This window comes from Benincasa hispida, chromosome 4 (assembly GCF_009727055.1).
Source record: "Benincasa hispida cultivar B227 chromosome 4, ASM972705v1, whole genome shotgun sequence".
NCBI classification, from domain to species: Eukaryota; Viridiplantae; Streptophyta; class Magnoliopsida; order Cucurbitales; family Cucurbitaceae; genus Benincasa; species Benincasa hispida.
Genome location: NC_052352.1, coordinates 42,432,704 through 42,459,281, shown reverse-complemented (window position 1 = coordinate 42,459,281; position 26,578 = coordinate 42,432,704). Strand labels below are relative to the sequence as shown.

The 26,578-nt window shown below is 36.5% G+C and overlaps 2 protein-coding genes across 3 annotated transcripts in view; one reads left to right on the top strand and one right to left on the bottom strand.

Annotated features, from left to right (window-relative positions):
• LOC120076715 (S-adenosylmethionine carrier 1, chloroplastic/mitochondrial-like) overlaps nt 1-12,712 on the top strand; it is a 33,190-nt gene extending 20,478 nt beyond the window's left edge. The window contains exons 3-12 of the mRNA XM_039030611.1: nt 7,557-7,639; nt 8,069-8,145; nt 9,375-9,465; nt 9,676-9,729; nt 9,804-9,899; nt 10,067-10,156; nt 10,397-10,448; nt 11,208-11,269; nt 11,366-11,446; nt 12,339-12,712. Coding sequence (XP_038886539.1) covers nt 7,557-7,639; nt 8,069-8,145; nt 9,375-9,465; nt 9,676-9,729; nt 9,804-9,899; nt 10,067-10,156; nt 10,397-10,448; nt 11,208-11,269; nt 11,366-11,446; nt 12,339-12,467 — 815 coding nt within the window. The 3' untranslated portion in view covers nt 12,468-12,712. The remainder of the gene's footprint in view (nt 1-7,556; nt 7,640-8,068; nt 8,146-9,374; nt 9,466-9,675; nt 9,730-9,803; nt 9,900-10,066; nt 10,157-10,396; nt 10,449-11,207; nt 11,270-11,365; nt 11,447-12,338) is intronic.
• A 1,567-nt stretch (nt 12,713-14,279) lies between these two features.
• LOC120075750 (carboxypeptidase SOL1) overlaps nt 14,280-26,578 on the bottom strand; it is a 15,871-nt gene continuing 3,572 nt past the window's right edge. For both annotated transcript variants that reach the window (XM_039029394.1, XM_039029395.1), the window contains exons 8-15: nt 26,286-26,390; nt 25,469-25,515; nt 24,713-24,838; nt 24,481-24,583; nt 24,218-24,280; nt 23,954-24,037; nt 16,680-16,743; nt 14,280-14,830 (exon numbers count right to left, since the gene is read on the bottom strand). In XM_039029394.1, the coding sequence (XP_038885322.1) occupies nt 14,523-14,830; nt 16,680-16,743; nt 23,954-24,037; nt 24,218-24,280; nt 24,481-24,583; nt 24,713-24,838; nt 25,469-25,515; nt 26,286-26,390 (900 nt within the window). In that variant the 3' untranslated portion in view covers nt 14,280-14,522. The remainder of the gene's footprint in view (nt 14,831-16,679; nt 16,744-23,953; nt 24,038-24,217; nt 24,281-24,480; nt 24,584-24,712; nt 24,839-25,468; nt 25,516-26,285; nt 26,391-26,578) is intronic.

Here is a 26,578-nt window from a genome sequence, read left to right as displayed (position 1 = left end):
AGCGCATGCTAGTCTACACGCTTGTTGGCTAAACAATGTCGTCACAAAGTTACTAGCATTGACTCCTTTCCATCATTTGAAGGTACCGAAGTTAGGGTGATTTGTCCTTTTTCTTCTTCTTTATATTGGGTACTTTTTACATTGATTTCTTAAGTGCTTCCATAAAGTACTAGTTCCACAAGTATTACTATCACATGCGTACTCTTTACCACAATAGTTACACTTGCACCTAGCTACATCATGACCACTTGCTTCCATTTTTGTGAAATGATCCCACACAAACGAGGTTGGTTATATTAGGTCTCTTTCGAATTGGACTTGGGAGTAGAGGTGGTATATTTGTAGGAGTTTGGCTAACATTAGGAGGTGGAGGAGGAGATAGGAGGCATTTCATTATTACTGGTTCCACTTGCATTACCACACTACTGTCAATCTAATAAAATAAAATGACAAACTAGTAAACAACTAATTACACCTACCTATACAATTGAAAAAAACAAACAAACACTATCTAACTGTATAAAGATTAACTCATAACAAACAAACACTATCTAGCTTCTCAATAAACGGTATATGTACACACTACACAATAAAAATTAAATTAGTTTACTCACGGGGAAGTTTGAAAATGGTGATTCAGCAGTGTCTGATTCTGTGTCCGTTGTGACGACTTTGAAGAATCTATCTAATTGTTCTCAAGACACTGCGAGATTGAACAAAAATTAATGTATTAATAATCCCACTTATAGAACAATATCAGTAAATAGTAGAAATTGAAGAAAGCCATTCAACCAAATTGTTCTATATGTTATCAACCAAACATATATGTTATCTACTTGCTTTATTGAAGAAAATAGAGTCTCTATGTTATCTACTTGCTTTATTGAAGAAAATACCCCTAATGATGAGTCGTTCGTGAAGCTTGGAATAGTAGGCGAGGCGAGGCGGAGACCGGATCTGACGAGACGGAGACAGTCTGAGGGGAGCAGACGACTCGATCGGCAGTCGATGGCGAGAGGAGCGGCGTCCGGCGAGGGTTTCAAGATAGTGCGGTCGCTCGGGCAATGCAATCGGGCTCGCTGCTTACGAGGTGAGGGGAGCAGTCGACTCGATCGGCAGTCGATGGCGAGAGGAGCGGCGTTCGGCGAGGGTTTCAAGTCGATGGCGAGGGTTTTGATCGGCAAGGGTTTCAAGACAGTGCGGTCGCTTCGCTCGGGCAGTGCAGTCGCCAGTTGGGCTCGCTAAATTGCTAATCACAACCTAATAACTTAATAAGTTTTAACTTTTAATATATATATATATTCGGGTCGGGTCAACCCGACCCTGAAATCGAGTAACCCGAGACCTGACCCGGATTTAATATTTTTTAAAATTTTTAACCCAACCCAACCCAACCCTTGCGGTTTGGGTTGGGTAGTCCGAGTTGGTCGGGTTACCGGGTTTTTTGAACACTCCTAGAATACAGCCTTCGTTTCCTTGCAGCCAAGAAAAGGAAAAACTTAATAACAGAGTTAATCAATGATCAAGGGGAAGCAACAAAGACTTTCAGAGAAGTGGAAGCCCTAATTTTGGACTTCTATAGCAATCTTTATTCAAAACTTCAGGGCTCGCGATCAATACCTCAGAATTTGAGCTGGCCAAGGGTCTCTACAGATCAGAATAGGGGCTGATTTCCAGCTTTAATCTGGTAGAAATTAAGGAAGCAATAAAGTTGTTGGGAAGAAATAAAGCTCCAAGACCGGATGGATTCACCATTGAATTTATCCTAAAATTCTGGAATTTATTAAAGGACAACCTAAATGGTATCTTTGATGAGTTTTACCACAATGGAAAGCTCAATTCTTGCATCAAAGAAAACTTTATCTGCCTAATCCAAAAGAAATCAGAGGCAATTTTAGTGAAAGACTTCAGACCTATCAGCCTATCAACTATAATCTATAAGATTATAGCCAAAGTTCTTGCAGAAAGACTCAAGAAAGTAATGCCTAGCCTTATATGTCCAACTCAAAGTGCATTCATTGAAGGAAGACAAATCCTTGATCCGGTCTTAATAGCTAATGAGGTAGAAGAACATTACAAAGAAAAAGGGTTGGATTTTAAAGCTTGATCTTGAAAAGGCTTTTGATAGAGTGGATTGAGATTTTCTTGAAAAAACCCTTCATGAGAGGAACTTCCACCCCAAGTGGATCTCTTGGATTTTGGGTTGTATCTCTAATCCAATGTTCTCCATCTTCATTAATGGAAGACCAAGAGGAAGAATTAAAGCTACAAGGGGAATTAGACAAGGTGACCCCTTCTCTCCCTTCCTTTTCCTTTTGGTTAGTGATTTGCTTAGTGTTTTGGTTGAGAGAATCCGAGAAAAAGCTCTGTTCGAAGGCTTTGTGGTTGGGACAAATAAGGTTCAACTCTCCATTCTTCAATTTGCTAATGATACTCTACTATTTTGTAAGTACGACGATAACATGCTAGACAATCTTAGAAAATCCATTACTTTGTTTGAATGGTGCTCCAGTCAGAAAGTTAATTGGGTTAAATATTGAAGATTCAAAGTTGAGGGTAGTAGCTTCAAGGCTTAATTGTCAACTAGCACACCTTCCTTTCTTATATTTGGGCCTCCCTCTTGGGGGGCATCCAAAGAAATTGGCTTTTTGGCACCCGGTCATAGATAAAGTACACAAAAAACTTGACAAGTGGAGAAGATATAACTCAAGAGGTGGAAGAGCTACTTTGTGCAAATCAGTCCTTTACAACCTCCCAACCTACTACGTGTCCTTTTTTTTTTATGCCTGAAAAAGTGATTTCAGCCATAGAAAGGACCATAAAAAACTTCTTTTGGGAAGGCTATAAAGGGGGAAAGGTAAACCATTTAGCAAAGTGGGAGCTAGTCTCTAAAAAGCAAGCAGATGGGGGTCTCGGGCTAGGAGGCTTGAAAGCTAAAAACTTGGCTCTATTAGCCAAATGGGGCTGGCGATATGTGAAAGAGCAACCCTCCCTGTGGAGTCAAGTTATTACAAGCATCCATGGTAGCAGCCAATTTGGTTGGCACACTTCCGGCAAGGTTCATTGCAGTCTTTGAAGCCCTTGGATAAGTATTTCAAGATCTTGGTTGAATGTTGAGAATTTGGCAGCTTTTAAATTGGGAAATGGGACCAGAATTGCATTTTGGCAAGACCCTTGGCTGGATTCTTCTCATCTAAAAGATAGATTCCCTTCCCTATTTGGCTTAACTACCCATCCCAATGGTTCAGTATCAAACTTTTGGGATTCTCACACCTTTTCATGGACTCTCAACTTCAGAAGAGCTCTAAAAGAAGATGAGATTCTAGAGTTCCAATCCTTACTAGCATTGTTGGTTGAGCAAAAATTAATCAATAGGGAAGATACTCGCCCCTTGAAAATAATGGCTCTTTCTCAATTAAATCACTGGTTAATCACCTTTCTTTGGCCCCTCCAATTTCAGCCAGTCTTCAAAAGGGTCTTTGGAAGACCAACAACCCTAGGCGAGTTAATATAACATTATGGATAATGCTTTTTGGAACCCTAAATTGTTCATCGGTGCTGCAACGAAAGTTGCCCTACTACTATATCTCCCCCAATTGGTGTGTCCTTTGTAAATCAGCTGAAGAAGACCTTCAGCACCTATTCTTCGACTGCTGTTTTGCCTTTAATTGCTGGAAAGATTTCCTCAATTGCTTCAACACCTCTTGGGTCTTTAATAATTCATTTAGAAGCAATGTGCAACAACTACTTTCTGGTCCATCTCTAAAGAAATACTCTAATTTACTATGGATTAATGGGGTGAAAGCAGTGTTGGTTGAAATCTCGTTTGAAAGAAACCAAAGAGTGTTCAATGGTTAGGAAACTCCTTGGTTTGCTCGTTTTGAGGCGGCAAAACTCAACGCTTCTCTTTGGTGCTCCCTTTCTAAATGTTTTGAAGCCTACTCCTTGCAAGACATAAGCTCAAATTGGTAGGCGTTCTTACAAATGGAAGCTTAGTTGAAGATCCGTTGGAAGTGGCAACAGATTATTTTTCCTTTGTATTCTCAACTATTTTAATTTCCTTGATGTATTTTTAGTTCTTTGCAGCTTAGTTCGTTGCAACTTCTGTTTGTGAAGCTTTTCCTTGTCTTTTCTCATTAATATTATCTTTTTGCGAGCCTTGGCTCATCATTTTTTTTGGATGAGGGTACTATGGGGGTGTTAACCTAGTTGAGATGCCCGGGTGCGCCTACTGATCCTTCAGTTTCTTGCTTTGTTCTTTGTATTCGCCTTTATTTCCAAGTACATATCTCTTGTACTAAATCTTATTGATTAATAAAGGCCGTTTCCTTTTAAAAAAAAAACAACCACCTACCTTATTAATAGAATGCCCTCTATTAGGCTTCAAAACTCCCTTACAAAAACTTAAAGAAGTATTTCTACATGATAGATTATTTTCTCAAGTTTCCTTAAAAATATTTGGTTGTACGGTCTTCGTTCAAGATCATAGACCCAATAGGAGTAAATTAGATCCTAAAGCAATCAAATGCATCTTTCTCGGTTATTCTCCAAGCCAAAAAAGATACAAATGCTATTCACTAACCACTAAAAGGTTCTATACCTCTGTGGATGTAACCTTCTTTGAAACTCAACCTTACTTTCAAAAGTAAGGCACCATTGAACCTTCCACTCTCCTTGAAAACAAAATTCTTCTTGAAAACGAAGGAAACCAAAAACTAGATCTCATTGAAGAGAGTGCTCCTTGTGCTCCTTATGTACATGAAACTGATGTTTCCAATCAAATCTCACTTGAAGGTAGAAAAGATCCTATAGTCTATACTAGAAGAAAAAAACACTCTTGGACAATGAACCAGTACTCAATCAAAACCCAACCGAAATGCAGGAAAATCATGTCTCCAACTTCACAGCAGAAACACTCACTGAAGTCATTGATCTTCCCATTGCAAAACGGAAAGGGGTAAGAACTTGTACAATGCATCCCATCCAAAACTATCTGTCCTACAAAAATCTCTCTCCCAAGTTCAAAGCATTCACAACTACACTATCCAAAATACATTTTTCTGAACAATGTCTATAAAGCCCTCAAAGACATCAATTGGAAGCAAGCTGTATTAGACAAAATAAATGGCTTGGAAAAGAACAACACATGGGAAATAACAGACCTACCTCCAGGGAAAAAAACAGTAGGATGCAAATGGATCTTCACCATCAAATACAAAACTAACGGAGAAATAGATAGGTTCAAAGCTAGACTCGTCGCCAAAGAATTCATCTAGTTTATGGCATCGACTACTAAGAAACATTTGCCTCGGTAGCAAAATTAAATACTATCCGTGTCCTTTTTTCCCTAGCAGTGAATAATGATTGGATTCTTCACCAATTAGACATAAAAAATGCCTTCCTTAATGGAGACTTAGAAGAAGAAGTGTATATGGATACACCTACCGATATGGAATCAACTAAAACCACAAATAACGTATGCAAACTCAAAAAATCCCTTTATGGCCTAAAACAATCCCCTGGGGTGTAGTTTAATTCTCAAAAGTGGTAAAGGAAAACGGGTACTCGCAATATCAATCTGACCATATTCTTTTCGTCAAACATCCTTGCACGGGTAAAATAGCAATCATCATTGTCTATATAGATGACATTATCCTTATAAGAGACCATGAAGAAAAAATAAGAAATCTAAAGCTTCTCTTAGTCAAGGAATTTGAAGTAAAAGACTTAGGCAACCTTAAATACTTCCTAGGGATGGAAGTGACTTGCTCAAAAACAGGCTTGGGCATTTCTCAAAGAAAATATGTCCTTGACCTATTAAAGGAAACAAAAATGCTTGGATGCAAGCCCGCTAATACCCCCATTGACACAAACAATCACATAATCAAGGAAAACAATCACACAATGGTTAACAAAGATCAGTATCAAAGGCTAGTTGGAAAATTAATTTACCTAACTCATACAAGACCTGATATCTGTTTTGCAGTTAGCTTTGTAAGTCAATTTATGGACAGTCCAACAGAAGACAATATGCAAGCTGTTTACAGAATACTCAGGTACTTGAAAGGAACTCTAGGAGAAGGATTGTACTTCATGAAATCTTGGAAAAGAAATATTGAAATCTTCACAGATGCCGATTGGGCAAGCTAAAAAATAGACAGAAGATCAACTACTGGATATTGCACCTTTGTTTGGGGAAACTTAGTCACTTGGCGAAGTAAGAAACAATCTGTAGTATCCAGGAGTAGTGTCGAAGTTGAACCAAGAGCTCTAGCTCAAGGAATATGTGAAGGATTGTGGCTCAAAAGCATCCTATTTGAACTTAAAATCAAATCAGAAGAACCGATGGAGGTACACTGTAAAAATCAAGCTACTATAAGTATTGCCAAAGACCCAGTCCATCGCATAAAACATGTGGATATTGATTGACACTTTATTAAGGAGAAAATTGAAAACAAAAGTATCTCACACAACTACATACCTACCAAGAGGCAAATTGCTGACATACTTACAAAATCCCTGTTCAAGAACATGTTTGAAGACTTAAAAACCAAGCTGGACTTAATCAACATATACTGCCCAGCTTGAGGGGGAGTATTGAATATGGAAAGTCTTCTCCTTCCCTTGTCCATTTGGAATTTTATTCCTTGTAATTTGTATTTATTCTCTTTGGTATTATTCTTTCCATATATATACATTTTTTACCGTTATGGGTCTTTGCCATATTTGGTAAACATTGTTGTATATATAAGGGAGATTTCTTCTTGTAAAAATATGTAGAAAAATATTGAGAAAACTCAAAATTCAACACTTATCAAGCGCCAAATTGTGTTTTTGGGATTGATGTGTGATACGGGAGGGTATCTTTCCTTGAGGATGATTGCCTTTTCAAATAGGTATAAATCTTTCTGTAACCATGAGGTTTCTTCAATTAGCATCAGTTAGTGGAACTTTTTTGCAACTGCTTTGGTTCTTTGCATTATTTTGTCCATCCATTTCATTTATCAAGGAAATTAGTTCTTATCATAAAGAAAAAGGGATATTACTTATTCTGAGAAAAACAGGAATTTACCAGGTGCTCGGAAAACCAGTCCCTCTGTAGTTTCAGACTCCATAGAGATGGATAACGCCATAAACTAGTCCAACTCCCTGAGAACCATCATGATGCTTGTGTGCATGGTTTAGGTTGTGAGTTTCAAACATGGTATTATCAAGGAAATTAGGCAACAATTCTCCAACATATGATGTGTATGAGGAGATCATTTCAAACTCCCCTGACGTGCAAAATCTATATGATGCAAATGACCATTTGAATCATTCCTCTTTCTCCCCACCTCTGCCGAAGGATTTTATCATTTTAATTCCATTGGTCTTCAAGGCTTCTAAAAGTTTGTTCCATCTGTCACACTAGCTTATAAAGCTAAGAACAGTTAAATAACATTATATTGATCTTTACTACATTTGAAGTTAAAGATTTTCTCTGCCATGTTTGAAATTTGTAAAGATTGTTCCAATTTCGTATAATCTCTGCTTGTCTTTGCTATGGACTTTTGCAGAAGGTGCTCTAGCTGGAGGTGCTGCTGGCCTCGTTGTTGAGGCTGCTTTATATCCAATTGATACAATAAAAACTCGTCTACAGGTAGCCTTTATATACAGAGGTTACTTTCAATTGGAAAGTGAATATCTTCTACAATCTTAGAACGTTCAAGCCTCAAATTTTTGGTCCCTAGTGTTTTTTTGTAATTATTTTGTTCTCTTAATATTGTCCAAGTAATGTGCTCTTATTTTGTCTCTTCAAAATATTTTGCTTCTTGGAGACCGATATTTTCATTTCTGAATTTTTATTTGAAATTATTTGTCCTGGATTGATTAATTATACAATCTCTAAATCGGTATTGCTGAAGCTTTTGGTTCCCTTGCTTAAGTCATCATCACTACCCAACTGCCTATTCAATTATCCTGTGCTCATTGAACAACTGTAGGGATCTTCGTGCTTTTATTCTGTCATATGTTCGCTTTTGAATTGACACCTGATGGTTTCTGAACTACACTAAAATGGTTTTTCTAGGCTGTTCACGGAGAAGGAAAAGTTGTACTAAAGGGTCTTTATTCTGGATTGGCCGGAAATCTTGCTGGGATGTTACCGTGAGTAGTGTACCTACCTCCAGATATTTTTCATCATCTCCTCTGCTAGAATGTTGTATGAATGTATCGTATATGCAATGTTGGAGCTGATTTTAGCTTGGACAGAAGTGTTTCTCTAATGCAATTTTGAACATGAAAGTTTGTCATATGAGAAACTTGAAAAAGTTCATTAGTTTGTATGTAAGACGAGAATGGCTCGCATTCCAAATGTCTTTTATTTTTAACCTGGTTTCTAGTCATTTTTCCCCTAACACCTTTTTTTTTTTTTTTTTTTTGGGGACAAAGAAACAATTTTATTGATAAATGAAATAGGGGAGTAAAACACCAAACACCGTGAATTACAACAAAGATCTCCAGTTGAAAATTAATTAAGATAAGGTATAAAGAGCAAAAGAATGTTTATTTTTACACCAAAAGAAAGCAGTAGAAAGAACCATGTCCATAGACAGAGCAAAAGAGGAGACATCCCTGAAAATGCGACCGTTTCTTTCACACTAAGGATGTAATTAAAAAAAAAACTGGACTATAGCCAACCACGATAACTTCCTTGTACCACAAAAATGGTTGACCCATCAAAATAGATGCAACATTATTAGGAAAAGATAAGGACCATCCAAAAGCTTCCAAAACAATGAGCCAAAAAGGGAAGCAAAAGGACAATGCAAAATAATGATGTTCAGGACGCTCAACACTAGATTCACACTTATCGCACCAAGATAGGGGCAAGTGGATATAAGACATTCTCCGCTGCAATCTATTTGCTGCATTAATGGCTCCAAGACTGAACTACCAAAGAAACATTTAAATTTTCTTTGGACAATGGTCCTTCTAAATCACCGTATAAAGATCTTTCAAATGAGGATTCACAGTCCCACCAAATCCATAAGCGATTTAACTAATCCTTAAATTCTTTTGTTCATGTTGATATTATTGCCTGTAGCAATGGCTATGTTTTTCTGGCATTCGAGTGAAAACCAATTTGTTTAAAAAAATCAATTGTTGCTTTAATTTGTTTAAAACATCAATTGTTGCTTTCAGAACTTGTTGCACCATGGATCTTTTTGCCCTGATTTCTGCCTGTTATTGAGTCGCTTACAATTGTTCAGCCAATAATTTACTAAAATAGTCAGTGTTGAAATCATGAGTGTTGGTTCTTTAATGCAGTAACTGTTATTATTTCTCATCATATGACGTCTGTGCTAAATGTTCTATAATTTCATTATTATCAGTGCCACTGCCGTTTTCGTTGGTGTATATGAGCCTACCAAGCAGAAATTGCTGGAGTCTCTCCCTGAAAACCTCAATGCTTTAGCTCATCTGGTAAGATTTACCACCGACTATGTTTTCAGTTTACAATACTCATCGAATCTGGCAGATATTTTCTCTTGCTATTTTTGCTATTTTGTTGAAAAAGACCATCGGTTGCATTCGACTTTCTTTTTAATGATATATTAGAGCAAAGTATTGCATCAGATTGTTGGATAGAGCTCTTTATTTGTCAATTTAATAGGTGTTCAAGCTACAATACAGACTGCAGGTGTCATAGGAGGAGTGGCTTCATCGATCATCCGTGTACCAACAGAGGTAGTTAGCTTAGCTGCTCCATTACAATATTCTGCCCATTCCTGCTGAGCTCGTTATTTGTTTGTTGTTTCCAGGTAGTTAAGCAAAGGATGCAGACTAGCCACTTTGCGTCTGCATCGAATGCTGTCCATGTTATTGTTTCAAGGGAAGGTTTGAAAGGCCTTTATGCGGTAATAGTATACACACATTGTTACTGATCTTGTCATATTATACCAAACGTCCTTATCTGTCCCTATTCAATTTTATCTTGCCAATTTATTGTGAAAGAGAATGTATTTTTCTTGAGATTACATATTGATAATTGATCGGTTCCCTGTTTCTTTGATTGATGTCTCAGGGTTATGGATCTTTCTTACTACGAGATTTGCCATTTGATGCCATTCAGTTCTGCATTTACGAACAACTTAGGATAGGGTACAAGCTAGCGGTATAAGTTCAATACAAGTACCTAATCTGGACTTGGCTGCTTTTCTTTTCATTTTTTTTCAAAAAAATCTATAAGATGATTTTATGTTCTTCAACATTTTTCAGGAATTGGAATAATGCCGTAAACCTATATTGACTTCTACTTTTCTATCCCTTGTTTTGCTAAAGTTGAACTGTTAACTATTCATGGCCAATTTACAATTTTTGTTGAGGATAATCAATATTGTACATTTTGATGCAGGCGCAAAGAGATCCAAATGACCCTGAGAATGCTATAATTGGTGCCTTTTCTGGTAAAACATCGACTGTCATTTTTTCTTATTTTGTTTCCATCAGAGTTCCGGCTGAAATTTCATGACGTTTTAAACTTGAAGCGGTGAACATTTTCTTTTCTCCATTGGTTCATCTATGGAACATTTCAAACTGAATACTTGAAGAACTTTACTCATTTCTGTGTCCAGTTTCAGTCCATCTAAGATCGACTCAGATTTTGTTCTTATGCGCCACTGCATATATTGACGTCTTTATAAAGCTTTTAGCATGTCGAATTATGGATATTCACGTGGGACTCATTACGTACAGGGGCTAGGCTTTTTCTAGTATCTAGTGTATAGAGTATTCATCTTAAAAAAATTTCTAGCACTACCATAGTATCTACTACTTCTATTCATAGTTTGACACGTCAGCAAATAATATATTAATTTAGTTCGTGGATTCCACGTAATTCCTCAATCTATCATGGAAATCAATGAATAGGAGTAGACATGCACATAAGGCATGATTCCGAATTATTCTTGACCGATATCTAATGGCAGGCTTAAAAGATCTAATCATGCAGTTCATGCTTAACACATTGTGGGAAGAAACAAACTAATATGATGTAGCAGCAATTTACTAATTCCAGTATTTTTTTTTTTTTTTGACCTCCCAAGGAGGTTGTTTTCACGGAATTGGGAAAATAATATTTGATTTCGTTCTACTTCTCTTTCCAACAGTTAATCCAGGTAGTACAAATGCTTATTCATATTCTTTTCGACATTTTCCCCCTGTAGGTGCCGTTACTGGGTCTATAACCACTCCTTTTGATGTGATCAAAACTCGATTAATGGTTCAGGTACTGATTCATGTGCTGCTATTCCAACTTTTTATTTGGTGGAAACCATATTAAGTGTTGACAAGTTTTTCTTTCTTAATTTTTAATACTACACAGGGATCAAATAGTCAATATCAAGGTATTCAAGATTGTTGTAGGACTATAATGAAGGAAGAAGGACCACGTGCCTTCTTAAAGGTTTGTCACTCGTTCTTCAGACCTATTGATGGAAAGGGATTTTTATTAGATTAAATTATACAAAATATTCCTGAATCTTGGTTTTAATTGGGGCAATTGCAAATGGAACAATCAGACCTAAAATATTAACAGATTTAACACAATACAAAAGAAATTGAGATATAACAAAATTTAGATTCAGCTCTCGGAGTCTCTCGGTGATAAGACTCTATCGTGAATAGGAATCTATCAGCGATAGAGTATTCCTATTAGCAATAGAGTCTATCACTTATAAGAAATCTATCAGCACTAGAATCTATCACTTATAAGAAATCTATCAGCACTAGAATCTATCACTGATTGATGTTGCTATATTTTCAAATTTTTAAAAATGTTGCTATACACTTAATTATTAGTCCTAAAAGTGCTACCAATTGCAATTACCCTTTTATTTACCCTCTCATACTTTGAAAAGTTTCATTTTTAATTTCACAGCTGAACTTTGTTATTTGTTCCAAAATATGCAGATATTTTTTCATCCTTAAAATAAGCTAGAAATTGGTGCTTGTAGTTTGCTAATGTTTAACTAATTGGAAAGACATTTTTGGAACAAATTTTAAAGTTCAAGAGTAAAAATAAAAAAATTTGAAATGTAGAGGTACAAATGAAACTACATCAAAGTTGAGGAGTGTTTTATAATATAAACCTTAATAATAATAATAATAATTAAAAAAAATAATAATAATAATAAGCCACCCTTCTGAGTCTTAAATTCACTCAAACAGCTCCCCTTGGTCACGACTGATGTACCACTTAACTACTAACTTTAGGATGAAGAGACACAGACAAATATTCTGCCTTTCAAAACGAACCATATAAATTATAACTCACTCTTTCATATTGCATTTTGCAGGGCATAGGGCCAAGGGTATTATGGATAGGGTTAGGAGGCGCTATCTTTTTTGGTGTTCTTGAAAAAACAAAGCAGATGCTTGCTAATCAGAGGCGTCCAGTGCCTCAGAAACCCGTCGAGTCGCGATGATTCAGGTCATCATTTTAAGGGTTCATATAATTATTATTTCGTTTCTAAGTCTTAAAAATGACACAACTTCCAACTTTCATTTGTTTGATTGCACTTCGAAATAAAAATAGTTTCACTTGTTTGCCTCACAGAAACATGGGCTTCATATTTATTAACCAACTTTCGTTTGTTCTCCTCCTCCTGTTCTTTAATTATAATATATAGTTAATAAAGCGTACTTCCATTCTAAAACTGGATTTGATTCATTCAAATCTAATGCTTCTGGTTGCTTGTTACTTGTAGAATACGGGAGCGGCCAGGTATGCCTCCCCGAAACATGGGCTCGATATATATTAACTTAACTTCCATGTGTTGTTTTGGATAAATTATAAATTTGTTAGAATTTAATTTTTATAGTTTATAATTAGAATTTAGTCTCTATAGTTCGATAAGAGCTTTATAAGTAGTTGATAGAGACTATTTATGTAGATTTTATAAATTATAGGGACTATTTATAAGATTTTATCAAATCACACAGACAAATTCTTTCTCCAAATCATAGAGACTATTTAAAACTGGAGTTGATTCATTCAAATCTAGTGCTTTTGGTTGGTTCTTACGTGAAGAATACAGGACCTGCCAGGTTTGGAACCGGAGCATTCACTGACTTGCTCGTCTTAGATTGACTCTAAGTTTGCTAAAATGAGATACTGAGCACCTATTATGTTTTCAAGGACCTTAACAGATCTTAAAACAAAGGTTGGGTGTCTCATTTTTCCTCCCCTCGAACTTTCAAACTAACATTTACAAAACTTATTTAAACTAAACAAAAATCTCAAACTATTTTAATCGTTACTGTTAATATTTATACTATTTTGATTCCTAGCCATTCTAGTGGACCAAGAACTTGTTTTTTTGTGTTTAACAAATAGATATCGTTTGTGTGATAACCATTTAGTTTTTTGTTTTTAGCTTTTAAAAGTTAAAAGCATGTTTCTGCCTCATTTCTTATAAATGATTTGCACCTTTCTTGAATACAATGATTGAATTTTTAGTCAAATTTAAAAAAAAAATACAAAATTTTAAAAACTACTTTTTTTAACTTTTAAAATTTGACTTAGTAAAATGTAGATAACAAAAGAAAAAATTTGGAGGTGAAAGTAATTCTATAGGCTTAATTTTTAAAAATTAAAAACAAAAAACGAAATTATGACCAAACAAGACTTTAGTTTTTTATTTATCATTTTCTTAAATTTGAGCCTACGAAAACTTCTTTCACCTTCAAATTTCTTGATTTGTTATCAAGTTTTAAAAATGAAGTCAAATTTTGAAAATTAAAAAACATATTTTTAAAAAACTTGTTTGTTTTTAAAATTACTTCTTAAAAGAAAGATGCAAATAAGAAGAAATAGACTTCATTTTTTAAAATAAAAAACTGATAACATTAGAGTTGCATGACCATCAAGTAAGTGGATAAATGGAGAATCATTTCAAAGTTGAAAAACCAAAATTATATTAACCTTCAGAATTGACCAAAAATTTTAATCCTAAATAAAAAATTGGATAAAGTGGGAACAATCTTAAACTTCATACGTTATACCATTTAATTTTTTATTTTTAAAAATTAAGTTTATAGGTACCAATTTTGATCATACTTTTAACAAATCCTTCATTTTTTTATTTTTTTAAAAAAATTGACGAAGAATTCATTTTCAGACTCAACACTTACGATTCTGGGGAAAAAAAACTCAAAACTAAAAAACAAAGAGTTATTAGATGGAACTTAAAATTTTCAATGTCCCAAATGTCATTTCCACGTACCAACAGTTTCAGTTTCCCAAAAATTTAGACCCCCACACAGAGCAAGGAGATTGGGATAGACTAGAATTTGAATGGTACAGAATCAAATTTTATTCTGACTCGGAAATTTCGACTATAAACATTACCTAAAGATCCCTTCCTTTTCTTTTTTTTATAAGGGAAATACCTTGAAAACTGTTACGCTACAATCATATGATATCATTTATCCAATAGTGAAAAGTAAACCTGAAATAAATAGGAAAAAGAAAAGGGGTATCAGACCACAGTCCTTTTAGGTAATGCAACTAATCTTTGCTTGGAAAGTCTAGATTTCATCCTCCTCTGAAATAAAAAGCAAATAAATACTAAAACAACCGCCAAGAAAATATACGCCTCAAAGTAGCGTCCCCAAATATAGCCCATAAAGTCCAGCCTATTGCCACAGTAGCAATCACAGTTTTGTATTAGTCTTCCTTTGCCTTTGGTGGTTGTGTCTGGATCAAGAACAAAGTCCACAGACATCGCTCCCTCTTCCAACCAGATGCTTGTATTCTTCGACTTGTACCCAGGCATCGACGCAGTTACTGCAGTTATATTCCATAGTTTAAAGCAAATATAAGCATTATCATTCTGATATCTATTATAAGAAAGCACACACAAAAATTGATACTTGAAACAAAAATGGCACGAGTTAATATGCTACAACTTCAAAACAATAGCGAGCAGTGTCGTGAAATTGTCCATCCTCACTTCATTCTCTTAGATGGTTGTAGCCATAGATGGAAGTGTATGATGGTTTTTAAGGGAATTTTGATTTCAAATTAGAAGAAAAGAGGAAATTTTCTCCTATGATCTATCTATGATAGGTTGTAATGGAATTAGGTATAATGGCTAGAAATGTTTCTTGTTGAACTTTATTAAGAAGTTTAGGCTTGAAAAGGGGGTTACAAGTAATTGTAATTAATTTGTAATATTTTGATTAATTAGTTTGGGGATTGGAAAGGAACGTTGTGGTGTCTGTTATCACAGCCTCACAGGTGGATAATATTTTGGTATAATTTCCAAAGGAGAAATTGGACGTTGGAGCTGGCAACATAGAAGATTCAAAATTTAACCTGAGACATTGGGTTTACATTAATAACGCACAACGTGAGCTATTTTTAGGGCTTAATTCTTGCTGTTTATGATATTTAATTGGTCAAATTCACGCACATATTTGTATGCTTTTGTAGGATTTGTTTTCTATAGTAATTATCAAGAAATGGTTAAATTGGACAAAGCAGAAGAAATCCAGGATTTGAAGAGGGGATGGATGGATGAAGCCAAAATCACCGAGGAGATAGCATTGAAAATGGGTGACTCAACACTACGAAGATGACAACCCAACGCTGCTCAATGCAAATGCAGAAGTTTCATTCTTGTCTGTGGTGTTGAGATGCTATGAATAGCGTCTCGACGCTACAACAATTTTCCATAATTAATTGATGTGTTTTGGACAGTGTTCAAATGCCATTTGCAACATCTCTGCATTGTCTCGATTTTTCTATAAATTCTCTCTTTTCTAATCGTTTTGCGGGAGGAATTTTGGTACATATTTTTTAGAGCATGAGAAGACTTGGAGAAAAGGAAAGGAATTTTCAAGCTCGGTATCATGGATATCGTATTGGGGGCAATCAGTTCACATGTGAACACTAGTTTTTCTTCATCTTTCCCTTGTATTTTTCTTACGGGATTTGTATTTAGATTGTGGAATATGAGTAGCTAAACTCTTAATCCTAGGTATTGATATAGCCAGGGTTTATGAATTAATCTTTTAACTACATCGACTGTTCGATCATAATCTTTTAAATGCACGGACTGTTTGCTCTTAATCTTTTCATGCTTTTATGTGAATAATGTTTTTAATCTCTTGATCACGGATTAATTAATCATTTATTTATTTATCCCTTGATCACGGATTAATTTTTTATTAGCCTAGAACCTTATACTTGAGATAGGGGGTCTACTTAATTGTATAGGTAATTATGAACTTGAAAGAGATTTAGAATTCCTTTAGAGGTTGTTAAAAGAAGTGGACCTAAAGCCTTTGTTATTAAAAAAAATGAATGGAGATATTGAGTTTCAAATTTAGCAAAGAGAGTTAATTGTTCTCGAAAGAGAGAATTTTTATATGTGCCTTCTTCACTACTGGCTTAATTGCATGTTTACTCTTTGTAATTCAATGAATTAATCTTTGGCTAGTGGGTGAATCAATTTCCTAGAATCATTGTTTCAAGTAAATGCAAAAGTTCTACCATATGAAATTCATCTTAACCAGGAGTCTTATGTGTGAAATTTTTTTAACTATGAGGGCTAGGACATTGAAAACTTCAGCACAAATGACCAAGATCAAGGCTACACATAAACAGTTAAAAGGGTCATAGAAGCACTTACCTTCGTATTTCTGTCTTGGTGCGGCTAACCGGTGGTAGTTGGCGAACTTTTGATTAGCTTTAACCTGTAAATTAAATTCAAGAATATTTATTTGGTAGATTGTTGAACAGGGAGTAAGAATTCTCTCCATTGTTTTTCCTCACCATCTCTCTGTTTCTCTTGTATGATAATGATTTAAACAAACAAGAGAATTTTAAAAAGTCACATTAACAACGTCAGAATAACACAAAACAAACCGTCAGAGGATTTAACTAGTTCTTATTCCGGAGGCAAAGTTGTTGTAAAATATAACAATTAAGGAGAGGATTAGAACAATAGAAGAGATGAAAATGCAAAAGTTACCTATATAAGATGACAGTTATCCAACTACGTATTTATCCTTTGCATACATTCAAATAGATTACGGAGCCAGAACATCTCTTCTTTCGAGTGGTTCGTGATTCTACCAATCAACATCCCTTGCTTTTTATCTCTTACACTAGAGGGTCATCCTTTCAAAGGAAAGGAGAGACTCTTATGGTTACACCTCATGAGCTTATTTTTCGTCTGTTTCGATTGTACTATCTTTTAACGACAAAACATAACCTTTCGATATTTTCCTATAACACGTTATTTTCATTGCTCTCTCTTCTATAACTCCTTTAGATTGGGGTAACTTTCCCCTCTATTTCCGATTTAAAAAGGGAATAAAAATGGTCATTGATCAAGTTTCCACAAAGAATCGTCAGTCACCACAGATGGATTGGGTTCTCCACACAGTTTCGTTATGATAAATAACATCCAACAGATACCTACGTTAATATATTTTTACCATGTTTTTATAGAGTAGTATTTCCTTCTGCCAATCCTAACGAGTAGCAGAAGAAATAAACATATTATAAGCAAGATATATGTCAACTGTTTTCTACCTAAAGCTCCCCATGGTACTTAAATATTTCCCTTTACCCTTGATTACCCTTTCTGCTTTTGAATGTCCGCTTTTACCAGAACAATGACCATCATCATTTGATGGAAATAAGGGAATGAACTCTCAGTTGATTGTTTACAGTCCCAGTCCCGGTATTATAGTTATTTACTCTACCCTATTTTTCTTCCTTTCTTTGTATATAGGCTTGTTGGAGCCTATAAATAAGAATCCTCGTGTCTCTCACATTATGTAAAAATTAATAAAATGGAGAGTTTCTATCGTGGTTTTTTCTCCCTGTTCAAGGGTTTTTCACGTAAACCTTGTGTCTCCTCTATCTCTCTTTTCTCTTTTAACATGGTATCAGAGCATGGTGATGAAACCCTAACCACCATCGGCAAAAACCAACCGGTGCAAGATAACCTTAGTGTTGCACCAACACCGCTTCTGCCACAGCCGTCGATGGAGTCTCCAACCGCCGCCGCCACTGTCGTTCAAACCACCGTTGACCGGTATCTTCGATTGCTGCAAATACATCCTCAACAGTAGCCGATCGAGAACCCTCGTGCCGCTAGCTTTACTCCCAGTGCTGCCATTGTCACCGCCTCTGGTCCTACCACCGCTACCTTTGGTCCCACTGCCGCCAACCACTTCATCCAGCCGCCAGAATCTAAAGCCGATGCTACTGGATCTACATATCACCGAAGCAAGTTCGTAATCAGAAGTGATGTGTCGCCAGCCGCATATAACAACTTGCTGCCGCCTAGGCTCCTCCATCCGCCGGAGCCGAGCAATGAACATCACGGGTCCATTGGTCGTTCTCAGGCAATGGTTCCACAACAGTTAGCTGATCTTCATGTGAGTTTTCAACAACAAATCACTGCTCTTGGGGTAGCCCTAAGTGCTTCCACAACCACAAACTTAAATTCAAGTGCATTGAATTCAGACGTTCCTTCCAATTTTCCGATGCATCCAGAGAATCCGATAACCTCTTTCCCTGCTTTAACTACTGCAAATTATTTGTCTGGTTCTATGGGAAATTCCGCAGGCTTAATTGTAGGAGAAAAGTAAAAATGGCCAGAATTATTTCTCCTGGTCTCAGTCTATTAAAATGACCCTTGACGGACATTACAAGTTCGATTATTTGACTGGCGAGATACCCAGACCTAGACCAGGGGATCCTCGAGAGCGCATTTGGAAAGAAAATGACTCCTTGCTACGATCACTACTAATTAATAGTACGGAGCCTCAGATAGGGAAACCATTATTGTATGCTGCCACCACTCGAGATATCTGGGATGCTGTTTAGAAATTATATTCAGAATGCATCTCGTCCGTACACTCTGTGCAAACAAGTTCACGAGTGCAAACAGGGGACAATGGATGTCACTTCGTACTTTAATAAACTGTCTCAATCTGGTAGGAGATAGACTTGTGTCGCGAAATTATTTGGGACGGTCCTTGTGGAGGTTGGGACAATCCGTGTGGGCGTATCTGGTATTCCAAAATTGAGGAAGTAGATAGGATATATGATTTCCTAGCTGGTTTGAACTCCAAATTTGAGGCAATGCGAGGCCGTATACTAGGACAGAGACCTATACCCTCTCTTATGGAAGTGTGCTCTACGGTTCGCCTTGAGGAAGACAGATCCAGTGCTATGAATATCACTACAGTGTCATCTATTGATGCTGCTGCTTTTAGTGTGAAATTATCAGGTAATGATGGTGACGATCACAATGGGATACAAACTCTAGTGTGTGAACATTGCAAACCCTGGCATATTAAGGAACAATGCTAGAAATTACATGGTAGGCCACTAAATGGTAGAAGACGCCCTCCAAATGACAAGTCCAATCCTGGCTGTGCACTTGTAAGTGAATCTGCAAGTGCTTCCCAATCACAACCTCAGGTGAATTGTCAAAGTGACTTTGTTGTCCCTTCTCTTGGGGCAATGGCTCAATTGGGTACATCACAACCCTTAAGTCTCCTAAGTATAAATAACAATAAACCATGGATACTTGATTCAGGGGCTACAGATCATTTAACCAAGTCATCTGATAACTTCCTGTTGTATCTTTCGTGAGTTGGTAATGAAACAATCAGAATTGCAGATGGGTCTTTTGCTTCTATTACGGGCAAGGGTCATATTTCTTCCCTCCATGGTTTCACTTTCCAGAATGTTCTGCATGTACCTAAAATATCTTACAATTTGCTATCTATTAGTAAGACAACCCGAGATCTAAATTGTCAAATTTCCTTCTCACTGAATAATGTTTTCTTTCAAGACTTGAGCTCGGGAAAGATGATTAGCACTGCTCGGCACAATAGGGGACTCAAATTCTTTGATGATGATGCTTCTTCTAGGAACAACTATAGGACTAGTTTGTTATCTTCGTATTTTTCAACTTCAGAAAAAGATGGTATGTCGTGGCATTTTCACCTTGGTCATCCAAATTTTCAATATGTGAAATTTCTATTTCCTCACTTATTCCATAAATTTGATATCTCTTCTCTTTCTTGTCTTTCTTGTGATGTGTGCATTTGTGCAAAACAACATAGGGTCACCTTTCCCTCTAAACCTTACAAACCTTCTCAAGTCTTCTCTTCTCTTTAGGGAAACGTTGGTTTTTGACATTTATCGATGATCATAACCGTTGTACGTGGGTCTTTCTTCTCACTGACAAATCAGAGGTTTCGTCGATATTTCAACAATCTTACACCACTACTGAGACTCAATTCAATACTATTGCTATTCTTCGAAGTGATAATGGTCATGAATTTCTCAATAATACTCTTCGTTAATTTCTGTCTTCCAAAGGCATTGTTCACCAAAGTTCGTGTGCCTATACACCTTAACGGAATGGAGTGGCTGAAAGGAAAAGTCACCTCCTCCTCGAGGTTGCCCAATCTCTCATGCTATCTACCTCTCTTCCATCTTATTTGTGGGGAGATGCAGTTCTTACTGCAGCTCATCTTCTTAACCGAATGTCTTCTCGTGTTCTCCAACTCCAAATCCCTCTTGAATGCCTCAAGGAGTCGTACCCGACTACACGACTCATTCTTGATGTTCCTCTCCGGGTTTTTAGGTCTTCTGTCTTTGTCCATAGTCATGGCCCTAACCAAACTAAGTTTATCCCTCGTGCTCAGAAATGTGTCTTCCTTGGATATCCTCTTCACCAGCGAGGTTATAAATGCTTCCATCCTTCTTCCCGAAAATACTTTATCTCCATGGATGTCACATTCCTTGAGGATGAACCCTTCTTCCCTGTTAGTCATCTTCAAGGGGAGAGTACTAGTGAAGAGACTAACTGGTCAACATCCTCAGTCCCTATTGATCTTCCTCAGCCCATCTTGAGTTCCCACGACACTGTTCTACCTACTAAACAGGTCCCTTAGCTAACATACTACAGGAAGAATCTCATAAAGGAATTGTGTCCCCTACTATTCCGCCGGTTCCGGTCAATGAATCTGAACCAACACAAGCTCTAGGTACTATTGGATGTCCCTCTGATAAAAACGATTTGTGTGTTGAGGATGATATTGTGGATGTAACTAAGAATGACAAGACTGATGTGTTAGTTCTAGAAAATGCCAGTGATGAGACTACAACAGAAACACAAGAGAGTGAAATTCTACCTCAGCTTGAAACGTGTGATCATAATCCTACTACAGGTGGGAAAGCAGATGAGAAGTCGGCCAAACTTGGGGATTATGATGCTTCTCTTGACATGCCAATTGCCTTGAGAAGGGGCACCAGGTCTTGCACTAAGTATCCTATGTATAGCTTTCTATCTTACAGTAATCTGTCTTCTAAGTTCAAGGCTTTCACTGCCAGTCTTGACATAGCAACAATACCCAAGAAAACATACATGTGACTATGGAGATTCCAGAGTGGAAGACTACCGTTATGGAAGAAATGAGAGTTCTTGAAAAGAATAATACGTGGGACCTTGTTACTCTCCCAAAAGGACATAAAACAGTAGGGTGCAAATGAGTATTTAACTCTGAAGTATAAATCTGATGGTACTTTAGACAGGTACAAGGTTAGACTTGTAGCGAAAGGGTTTACTCAGACTTATGAGGTAGACTATTTAGAAACTCTCCTGTAGCGAAATTAAACATGATTCAGGTTCTTCTCTTTGTTGCAATAAATAAAGATTGGCCTCTCCACCAACTTGATGTGAAAAATGCCTTTCTAAATGGTGATTTAGAAGAAGAGGTGTATATGAGCCCTCCTCCAGGTTTTGAAGCTCAGTTTGATCATCAGGTGTGTAAACTCAAGAAGTCCTTGTATGGTCTGAAATAGTCCTCGAGAGCTTGGTTTGAAAGGTTTACTACCTTGGTACAAAGGGTTCACTCAAGGACACTCTAATCATACATTGTTCACAAAAAGGTCAATGTCCGGGAAAATTGTTGTCCTAATCGTGTATGTGGATGATATTGTCTTGTTAGGAGATGATATTGATGAGATCACCAAACTGAAAAAGAAGATGGCAGTCGAGTTTGAAATCAATAACCTCGGGAATCTAAAGTATTTCCTTGGAATGGAAGTGACCATATCAAGGAAAGGAATCTCTGTTTCACAACGGAAGTACACTCTTAACTTGTTAAAGGAAACAAGTGACTGGATGTAAACCTGCTGACGCTCCTATAGAATTCAATGTTAAACTGGGAGATTCTGTTGACAAAGTTCTAGTTGATAAAAAGAGGTATCAGCGTCTAGTGGGAAAGTTAATTTACTTATCATATACTAGACCAGACATTTCCTATGCTGTCAATGTTGTCAGTCAGTTTATGCAGATCAAGAATATATGGGAGCTGTGAATCGAATTCTGAGATATTTGAAAAGCACTCTTGGTAAAGGTCTAATGTTCAGAAAAACTGACAGGAAATGCAACAAGGTCTATATCAACTTTGACTGGGTATGATCATTGACTGACAAAAAATCTACCTCAGGGTACTGTACCTTTGTGTGGGGTAATCTAATTACTTGGAGAAGTAAGAAACAAAGTATAGTTGCTAGAAGCAGTGCAGAGACTGAATACATCAATTTGGTTAAAAAATTTTGGTTAAAGAAAGTCTTGCCTGTTCTTCATCAAGATGGTGTTTTACCTATGAAACTCTATTGTGATAATAAACCTGCTACAAGCATCGCCAATAATCCGGTACAACATGATCGAATGAAACATGTGAAGATTGACAGACACTTTATAAAAGAGAAACTGGACAATGACAGTATATTTTGACTCTTGCGTTGGCAAGTTGGATCTAATTGATATCTATGCCCCAACTTGAGGGGGAGTGTCGGAAATAAGGGACTTAGTTGATTGTTTATAGTTCCGGGGGTATTATAGTTATTTACTTTACCCTATAAACTTTCCTTTTTTGTATTTAGGCTTGTTGGAGCCTATGATTAAGAATCTGTTAGGTACTTAAACACCTTGGAGAACCACACCCCAAAAGCTAACTATTGGGGTGGGAGAGCCAAGCCACTTAAGTACCACATTGGTCATCCCATTCTAACCAATGTGGGACAAAGACATCCCATACTACCTTGGTTCCTAACAATACCCCATCCCCGGAAAGCCGACGTCCCGACGGCTACTCCGACAGTACTTCACTCGGCCACACCCAGTCAGAACCCTCCGCCGGTTCCACCCCGGAACGTCGACAACCGACTCTGATACCATTGTTAGGTACTTAAGCATCTTGGAGAACCACACCCCAAAAGCTAGCTATTGGGATGGGAGAGCCAAGCTACTTAAGTACCACATTGGTCATCCCATTCTAACCAATGTGGGACAAAGGCATCCCATACTACTTTGGTTCCTAACAGAATCCTCTTGTATCTCTCACATTATGTAAAAATTAATAAAACGGAGACTCTCTATTGTGATTTTTTCTCCCTGTTCTAGGATTTTCCACGTAAACCTTGTGTCTCCTCTCTCTTTTCTCTTTTAACAATATTCGATCATCTTCTCACTAGTTTATACCATTTCTACCACTCTAACCATCTCCTCAACCAACTCTTTTCTCTCACCTCTTAAGTTATTAATATCATCTTAACTCAATCCAACCATCTACCTCCTCTCAGCATACAACTTTTCTTCTTTGAACTTACTTGGTCTAAATCTAATTCAATTATGGTAGATTCCAAAATCCGATTATTAATGATGTGAGATTCAAAGGCAATCAGTTTATATTTTTTTCATTTGTAGTTCATGATCAAACGTATACATTGCATATTTTCGGAAAGGGTATGCCCGGTATTACAAGTTAAAATACAAAATGAATGAAAAGGGATCCCCAAATAATTAAATGCAGATTGCAGAATAAAACAAAGAGAGGGAATTTAAAGATTAAAGCGTACCGAGTAGTCTATTCCCTTGAGTGTAATGGTTGCAGGCAAGGGCATTCCACCATCTGACGAAAAAATTCTTCCATGTATTCCTGTCTGGATAGAATATGTTAATGGTTTATAACTTACCTACAAAGCAAAGGACTTCAACATTCTTTTAAATTCAATGAATTGCGTTTTAATTTCTGACAGATAACCAATTCAAGGAGAGAGAAGTCTATACTCTATACTGTATTCTTACACGAAAATGCAACTGAAAGACAAACTAAGGTGTACCTGAACAAGGCTTGCAACAAGCTTTAGCATGCTCAACTTGTTATACTCAAAAATGGTAGCCAGCTGCACATACGCCAAGAGGAAAATCATTTACTGGATAGTAGTCAAATGACTCAGACAGTAGTGTGAACGGCAAAGGTTGCTAAAATCTACACGAGAAGAACTGACTGCCAATACTTTCTAAACCTCTAATTCATCTGGAGGAATAGAATAACAAATCTTTTATTCCTTTCTATTTGGGATGAATTGAACTCAGCTCAAACCTCATTTGCAGGAGGCCATTTGTTGTCTGTAATCTCTAAAGTCAACTCAAAACAGCCACCGTGTATATAGTTCCAGTCTTGCATGCCACCATATATGGGGTACCTGCAGCAATCTTGTGTAAATTCTGAAAAGCACTTTAAAAGAGAATAATTCATTAAAGTCAGAAAATCAGAACCATGACACATGGATGTGATTTTCAAACACAATATACTTAAGCATTCATTGCCATACCATGAAGCTCCATTTGTAATTCCTCCTTGAAATTCTTGGCTAAAAGACATGTTATGATGTGCGCGACTATAGACACTAGCCATGAATCGGAATGTTTCATCATCAGGACATGCATAGTAATCTTTCCTGAAAAAAATATTTTACAATGTGAAAAGAGAGCAAGTAAACGAGATATTAACCGACACTTAGTAATGCATGTTGAAGATGCAAGATGGAATAGGCTATAAAAAAATTTTACAATATTGTTGTAATTTAGCTAACTTCTGTCACCACCTACATTGGGCCGTCTATAAACCAATCAGCCTGATTTTCACGTTTCGTTTGTTCTCATCTAATATATTTTTTCTGAGTTTAAAGTGGAAGTTACATCCATAATTAGGTAGCTATGATTGCTTATCAACATATTTGTAAATCAATTCCTTAAGTGCCAAAGACAAAAAAACAATAATAATTCCTCAAGGAAAAAAAGGTCCTAAACAATAATAATTCAACATGGACAATGAATGAGAACAAATGTATGAAAGAATAAATAGTTAACATATTCACAAATATGTTCACAAATAAGCACATACGCGGGGGAATAATTAAGAAAAAATCATGAAGAACCGAGATCTGAGTCCTGATTCAATTATTAGTCCATAGTCATTAGTCATTGAAGTAACAAAATATATATATGGACACAAATATAAAACATAAAAGAATATGGCAACACTGGGAGAAACACCAAAGGGCAAAATAAAATCATAAAAGTATCACCTTTTATCTGCTGTGCCGTCCCATGGGTAATTTGCAACCAGTGCACCCTGTAAAGAGGAAAGAAATTGACGAAAACCTCTTTAGGTGTTCCTTAAGTCTGCATTTATCATTTTTTTTTAATAACAAGAAATGAAGCTTTTCATTGAAGAAAAGAAAAGAGAATAATGCTCCAAAGATACATCTTAATAGATGAGAAAAATAAAAAAGCAAAATAACACGCTGATCTAGGAGATTGAAAGAATATTTAAAATAATGAACAAGATTTCTTTTAGGTTCTTCATAATTTTTGTACTTGTGGAGGCAAGAACTCATTGAACAAAGGATGGCTCCATCATAAGGTTCTGGCTCGTTTCTCATCAGGAAGAGGATTCTCATTGGAAAAGAGTATAAATAATGTCCCAAATGATACAATTCATGAATGACTAATTAGAAAGACAATGAAGTTTTGTTTTTGCTTTTTGTTTTTTCCCCTCTCCGTAAGCATGCGCAAGGAACCAAGTTTTCATTGAGAAAAATGAAAGAATATACAAAACATGAAATAAAATAAAATAAAATCAAGTCCCACAAAAAAAGGCCCAAAAACAAAAGAAAGGACTCCAATCCAACCAAATCAAACTAAGATAAATTTTTTTTTAAAAAAAAAAGGTTCTTAGTTACCAAAAAGCCCACAAAGAGGCATTAAACCTCACCACCCAATCTTTCCACCTTTCTAAAAATTCTATAGTTTCTCTCGAACCAAACTCCCCACAAAATAGGAAGTCAATGAAGTGTTAGGATTCCCTTAAGCTATATAGAAGACGACAAGGTCAGGTCTTACCCCATGCAAACTGGCAGAGGCAGTGAAATGTACATCTCTCATCCACTTCATAATTGCCTTTGTTTCAGGTTGTCGTGCATATTCATCATCATTGATGACAAAGAACTGACATTAAGTGTACGGTTAATCCCTGCTTAAAACGTATAACATCATAGAATTGGTTTTGGCCATTTAATGTTGAAAAGCAATTGATCTCAGGGAAAAAGGAAAAAGAGAAAATCAAAGTAAATTGAACAAGATGCAGCAACAGAAAAAGATAATAGAATAGTCGATGAAATAAGACATATGGTATC